General features: G+C 48.2%; 1 protein-coding gene across 1 annotated transcript in view; it reads right to left on the bottom strand.

Moving 5' to 3' along the window:
* The window catches only part of sez6b (seizure related 6 homolog b), a 419489-nt gene extending 413043 nt beyond the window's left edge, over positions 1–6446 (bottom strand). The window contains 1 exon segment of the mRNA XM_084309484.1: positions 6181–6446. Within this exon segment, the coding sequence (XP_084165610.1) occupies positions 6181–6253 (73 nt within the window). The 5' untranslated portion in view covers positions 6254–6446.
* Positions 6447–7682: the final 1236 nt, after the last annotated feature.

The following is a 7682-nucleotide window of genomic DNA, read 5'->3' as shown; positions in this document are numbered from 1 at the left end:
CCTCCAGGACCCACTCTCTCTGCCTCCAGCCTCACTCTCTCTGCCTCCAGGACACTCTCTCTGCCTCCAGCCTCACTCTCTCTGCCCCCAGGACCCACTCTCTCTGCCTCCAGTACCCACTCTCTCTGCCTCCAGCCTCACTCTCTCTGCCTCCAGGACCCACTCTCTCTGCCTCCAGCCTCACTCTCTCTGCCTCCAGGACACTCTCTCTGCCTCCAGCCTCACTCTCTCTGCCCCCAGGACCCACTCTCTCTGCCTCCAGTACCCACTCTCTCTGCCTCCAGGACCCACTCTCTCTGCCTCCAGGACCCACTCTCTCTGTCCCCAGGACCCACTCTCTCTCCCTCCAGGACCCACTCTCTCTGCCACCAGGACCCACTCTTTCTCCCCCCAGGACCCACTCTCTCTGCCTCCAACCCACTCTCTCTGCCCCCAGGACCCACTCTCTCTGCCTCCCAGACCCACTCTCTCTGCCTCCAGGACCCACTCTCTCTGCCCCCAGGACCCACTCTCTCTGCCTCCAGGACCCACTCTCTCTGCCTCCAGGACCCACTCTCTCTGCCTCCAGGACCCACTCTCTCTGCCTCCAGGACCCACTCTCTCTGCCTCCCAGGACCCACTCTCTCTGCCTCCAGGACCCACTCTCTCTGCCCCAGGACCCACTCTCTCTGCCTCCAGGACCCACTCTCTCTGCCTCCAGGACCCACTCTCTCTGCCTCCAGGATCCACTCTCTCTGCCTCCAGGACCCACTCTCTCTGCCTCCAGGATCCACTCTCTCTGCCTCCAGGACCCACTCTCTCTGCCCCAGGACCCACTCTCTCTGCCCCCAGGACCCACTCTCTCTGCCTCCAGCCTCACTCTCTCTGCCCCCAGGACCCACTCTCTCTGCCCCCAGGACCCACTCTCTCTCCCTCCAGCCTCACTCTCTCTGCCCCCAGGACCCACTCTATCTGCCTCAAGGACCCACTCTCTCTGCCCCCAGGACCCACTCTCTCTGCCCCCAGGACCCACTCTCTCTGCCTCCAGGACCCACTCTCTGCCTCCAACCCACTCTCTCTGCCTTCCAACCCACTCTCTCTGCCCCCAGGACCCACTCTCTCTGCCTCCAACCCACTCTCTCTGCCCCCAGGACCCACTCTCTCTGCCTCCAGGACCCACTCTCTCTCTGCCCCCAGGACCCACTCTCTCTGCCCCCAGGACCCACTCTCTCTCCCTCCAGCCTCACTCTGTCTGCCTCCAACCCACTCTATCTGCCTCCAGGACGATTCCAAGGCGGCATTACCTGGTGTCCTTCTCCCCGTTTTAATTCTCACTAATAAAAGTGTGATAAAAGCATTGGAGTACGGAGTACGGACCGACAGCGTGGCCATTCATTGGAAATGAAAATGGCACAGTCTATTCTATTCACTAAAATGTTAATGGAAACCTTTTTACGGTTATCTTCCGCCGCTTAAAGGCACCGGGGGCGGCAGGAGGTGGGAGCTGGGAAGAGCCAGGAGAAGGCCACACACTACAGACGTACCCATTCAGCCCAGCGATAGGGGAACAACATGGGGGGACACATAGCTTTAAGTGGCAAGGTCAGAGGTCAGAGTCCCGGCTTCTAGAAGGGCAGGATACTTATTAGGAGAACGAGCGGAAAAGCACTGCTCTGTATGTTTCCTCCTCAGCGAGCACACAAACGCATGCATGCACACACACACACACACGCACACACACACGCACACACACACACACACGCACACACACACACACATATATCCATACTCGCACACAAACACACAAACGTGCATGCACAAACACACACATACATACACACGCACGCGCAACTCTCACAAACACGCACACACAAAACCTCTATAATTAGAAAAGAATACAGATTGTGGCGTATTCAGGTCAACCCCGCCATGGAGATAGAGACTAAATAAAACATAACAAGAGAGAGGGAGAGAGAGAGAGAGAGAGAGAGAGAGAGAGAGAGAGAGAGAGAGAGAGAAGAGAGAGAGAGAGAGAGAGAGAGAGAGAGAGAGAGAGAGAGAGAGAGAGAGGGGGGGGGGGGAATGAGGGCTTGGTAATTGGTCTCCCTGACGAGCTCCGGCAGAGGCGTCTAATTGATGATGCCTCCTCTGATCTCACGCCTGATCAATACCCCTGCGGAGTGATTGACAATCTCCTAAAACTGGAGAACACGCCACATCTCTCTCTCTCCTCCCTTTCACACACACACACACACACACACACACACACACACACACACACACACACACACACACACACACACACACACACACACACACACACACACTCACTCACACACTCACACGCACACTTGCACACTTGCACGCACGCACACACGCACACACACACACACACACACACACACACACACACACACACACACACACACACACACACACACACGTACCATCCGCACCAAAAAATTATTCTGAAGTCAGACAGAATTATTTTGCTTTGATAAATGTTAAATGAAAAGATGTCTTCCGACATGTGGTGACAAATGTGCGTGTGTGCGTGTGTATGCATTGCGCACGTGTGTGAGTGTGAACACATGTGCACAATGCGCATGTGTGTACACTGTGTGTGTGTGTGTCTGTGTGTGTTTGTCTCAGACACTCACACTGGAGTTGTTGCGGTTCGCTTTTTTTTGCCCCATACAGTGAAACCCGTAGCCAGTCAGCCTTGCAGTAGCCATTAGTTTCAGGCAGGCCCTCCCGGCAGACCGGTGTGACGGTGACAGACCGGGGGACGGGAGCCGGGCACGGACCCTCGGGGGCCACCGCTCGCTCCGGGTCAGCCGGGCCAAGGTATTTATCTGGCCGGCAATCTGAGAGAAAGGACAGGGACCCTGACCCCCCGAACCTCGGGGACGCCATCAAACAACTGCTCTCCCAGGTCCCCCCATCAGTTCCCATGTCACCACCTGCATAATCTCCGCTCAGCGCTGCCTCTCGACTCGACACACGCGGGATATACAGACGGCCGGAATCAGAACAAGGAGGGGGTTGATAGATTAAAAAAGCGAGGGTCAATTGTTTATTAGGGGACGGCCCAGAAGGATCTGTCGATTACGGCTGAATAAAAGCACACGCTTAATCCTTGGTTATAGGGATTAATCCATTGTTTGATTTCCACCTTTCCACCGTGTTCATATCAGGGTTATCGCGGGCTGAGAATGAGAAAGCTGGCGAGCTGGAAACGACTGGCATCCTCTGGCACCGCTCCTGATTGCCGTCTAATCAGAGGGCAGAGTGAAAGACGGCCGTTTGTCAATCTGTAATATCACTCCGAGCGCCTCCTGTCTGCTCGGACGAGGATAGCATCCGCTGCTGCTACTGTTAATAATATCCATAACATCTATGGAATTGAATGGGACTCGTACTGTACGTCACACACCAAGGACACCCGGTTCGCAGTGAACTCTGAGCATACGTCCACGCACATCCAGACGGCGTGTGTCTGTACCCAACCTCTCAAGCATTATTAAACACATGTCGATCACGTCAGACATGCCCTTTTATCAATAATCTACATGCGTGGGGGGGGGGGGGGGGGGGGGGGGGTGAGCATCCACTCCTCAGGACCACAACCTGAGGACTATACTGAGAGCTCAAGGCCCAACGTACTGCTCGCCCCCATCATCCGCCTCTCATACTTTAATACAATATCATTATTTATCATAGGGTCCCGCTTTTAGCTCACTCACGTCTCTTTCTTCTGCTCGGTCTGGATTGATGGAGCCGCACACACTAGCTTTAGTGCTCTCAGGTGATTGTGTGTGTGTGTGTGTGTGTGTGTGTGTGTGTGTGTGTGTGTGTGTGTGTGTGTATGTGTGTGTGTGTGTGTGTGTGTGTGTGTGTGTGTGTGTGTGTGTGTGTGTGTGTGTGTGTGCGTGCGTGCGTGCGTGCGTGTGTGTGTGTGTGCACCTGTGTGTGTGCAGTGCACCTGTGTGTGTGCACCTGTGTGTGTGTGTGTGTGTGTGTGTGCAGTGCACCTGTGTGTGTGCACCTGTGTGTGTGTGTGTGTGTGTGCAGTGCACCTGTGTGTGTGCACCTGTGTGTGTGTGTGTGTGTGTGTGTGTGTGCGTGCGTGCGTGCGTGTGTGTGTGTGTGTGTGTGTGCACCTGTGTGTGTGCAGTGCACCTGTGTGTGTGCACCTGTGTGTGTGTGTGTGTGTGTGTGTGCACCTGTGTGTGTGCACCTGTGTGTGTGCATGCACCTGTGTGTGGTGCACCTGTGTGTGTGTGTGTGTGGTGTGTGTGTGTGTGTGTGTGTGGTGTGTGTGTGTGTGTGTGTGTGTGTGCACCTGTGTGTGTGTGTGTGTGTGGGGTGTGTGTGTGCACCTGTGTGTGTGTGTGTGTGTGTGTGTGGTGTGTGTGCACCTGTGTGTGTGTGTGTGTGTGTGTGTGGGTGTGTGCACCTGTGTGTGTGTGTGTGTGGGTGGGTGGGCGCGAGTGAGTGAGCATCATCACTGAAGTGCTGTTGCTCAGTACAGTAGGTGAAGATGTACTGACTGCACTCCTTCCTTTGAAAAATATCACTCAATTCACAACGGAGCGATGAAGTAAAAGACCAGAGGAAGAATGATATAATATAGATATAATAGAATAATAGAATTAAACGTGAAACGTCCTACGTGGGAGATATTGCAGTGATTTTGCAAATCACTGATCATTACTCAAGCGCTCATCTAAAAAAAGACATGTACATATTGAGAATGCGGATGGCTGGCTGCGTGATGTGTGGTGATGTAAGTACGGCAATGTAACCACTGAGCGGTTAAGTCCAAGGTCTCATTTCGCATGATTGATTACTTGGTTATTATCAGCATCAAACCACGTCTCAGGACCCAGACGCCGGCCGCTGAGTGCATTCTTCCCCACGTCTGCTGTTCTCCGTCAGAGAACTTTAAGTGTTATTCTGACTTGATCCTTATGTGTCACACTGTTGCAGGGTTAGTGTCAACTATGACCAGGCGCTCACGTGCGGAAAGGTGCTGACATTATGGAATAGGAATGTGAGATTTACTGCTAAATAACTTATTATTAGTATTAGTATTATTATTATTATTATTATTATTCAGTTTGATCAAATAGTCACCTACTGTGTCCTACAGATCGGAGTGGGGAGACAAGTGGAATAGGAATATCTATTGTGTGTTATCATCAACAACATAATGTGTATTATAATGTCATATCATGCACTATAGTGTGTAGTCTGATAGTCTTTTATATGTTTTAATTATTCTGAGTGGTAACTAATTATGGGTATAGGTGACGTCTCAAGTGATGATGGAGGATGGAGTGCCTAAATATTGGCTCATTGTCAGTATTGTTCCAACTCTTCTATACAAGACAACTCTTATAACCTGATCCACATCTGCCAGCCTCCTCTGTTTTGTCAGGGGATATGAATAATGCAGAGAGCCTGCAAAAACACTATCAGCCATTCCACTGTTGTGACAAGAGCACGAGCCGATAGTCTGCATTCATTGTAAGCACTTTTTTTTCTTCCTCCTTGCATGAATAGAAAATGCCATTTGCCAACTTGAATCTTGGGTGAGGACCACTTGAGACAAGAGTAATAGAAAATAGCAAAGAGGAGAAGGAAGTTCAAACTATGAATTGTAGCCTATTGTATGTTGTAGCCTATTGAGCAATTTAGACTGATTTAGATATTGTGTTTCTATGTTAAGTTGAATATTATTTGGAAAGACTGCATGGCAGTGGTGCCCCACACACCTCCAAGTCCATTAACCATATATACTGTATAGACTGATACGTACCCGATCTGATTGTGAATTTATGACGATCAAAACCACCCCGCGATGTGCCCAAATACAGCGAACATAGGTTGATGTGATCATAACTAAGGATTATATATTCCAGATGAATATCCACGAGCAACGAGCGTGCACGGAAGTATAGTGATAATAACAGAAAACCCGTTGACGATGGAAGAAACGTGTGACAGACCTCGTGAAAATGACAGATTCTCGTTGAAAAAGATCGAGAATTGAGTACAATAACAGCTCAACTATAGAGTAACGACGTATATCGGGGCTGCGCGCTGAAATATTCGTTCGCTATAATAACCACACACACCGGCCATGGGCGACCACCACAAGACACAAACAACTCTTTTAAACGATCGGATTCTTACCTTTGCCACATATGTCCGTCACCGCCGCCACCAGGAACATCAGGATGGATAAATAATCTCTAATCGCGTTCATGTTTTCCGCGGTGCGCTTCTTCTCTGCGAGGAGAAAACAGCGTCCTTGGGATGGTGAGCACTTTTCGTTGTGTGTGCAGCAGGCTGGAGAAGAGAGAAGCCCCTCGCAGATAACGCGGACTGCTCGTCACTCAGACAGACCGCTCGGGGACGCACTGGGCACCGGGAGTGCTCCACACGTTGGTGACTCGTGTCCCGATTTGTTATCGGGATTTTCTCATTGACAGAGACACGGGGGAGGGGGGGGGAGACTTCGATTTCGTTAGCAAACCCGACCGACCGCCCGCTGCCCGTTATGTTGTGTGGTTTGTGCCGCGGTTTCCTTCTCCATGCAGGGCAGCGCGCCGACGTGGTTTCAGCACCGCGGACAGCTCCTAGCGTCAGCCACGGGAACAACTTGAGCGGTGCTGAAAGTTTGTGGAAGCGACGTCATATCATTATTATTATTATTATTATTATTATTATTATTATTATTATTATTATTATTATTATTATTATTATTATTATTATTATTATTATTATTATTATTATTATTATTATTATTATTATTATTATTATTATTATTATTATTATTATTATTATTATTATTATTATTATTATCATCATCATTATTATTATTATTATTATTATTATTATTATTATTATTATTATTATTATTATTATTATTATTATTATTATTATTATTATTATTATTATTATTATTATTATTATTATTATTATTATTATTATTATTATTATTATTATTATTATTATTGCCTGCCCTGGTCAAGACTTAAAATAAACTGATATTTTACTTTTAATTTCGTGGCGATTTGGTTTTACTTACTTACATTTCCTTCAATCGTTTAGCCAAGCACACACATGCTCTGTTTGAAACCGTATTCTTATTTTGTACTATACCTAAATGTTTATTGTTTGTGAGCGCTCTGTGGTGCTAAATTTCCCTGGGGATTAATAAAGTACTTCTATTCTATTCTATTACTATTTTTAACAGAGTGTTACTGTATATCAGTGATAAACCATTTAGGAAAACCGTATAATGTAATAATATATTGCATCTATATTAGGCCAGTTTAATTAAAGGTTATTGGCCTATTACTTACCGGGAATTTGAATTACCGAGCGGGGGAAAGTAAACACACAGATAAATCAAATAGAAAAGTATATAGCGCTAGCATGACTATTTTCTTCCTGACATTACCCATACAATGACCTCCCCATCAAATGTGTGTGCTCTCTAGAAATAGCTAAATCTGCACAAACGAGAAACACCACGCATGAATCATACATGAGCAGTGACTGGGGTCTTCATGAGAATAATGTAGAAAGTGTTAAATGTAATACGGCCGCATGCTGAACCTATAGGTGTCGGAATGTTATTCATGGGATCGCAGTGTTTTAGGCCAATGTCTCGTCGACAAGGTTCCACC

Source organism: Notolepis coatsorum (genome assembly GCF_963971535.1).
Source record: "Notolepis coatsorum genome assembly, chromosome: 1".
Classification (NCBI taxonomy): Eukaryota; Metazoa; Chordata; class Actinopteri; order Aulopiformes; family Paralepididae; genus Notolepis; species Notolepis coatsorum.
The sequence above is the reverse complement of the archived record's forward strand: the minus strand, read 5'-3'. Positions and strand labels throughout refer to the sequence as shown.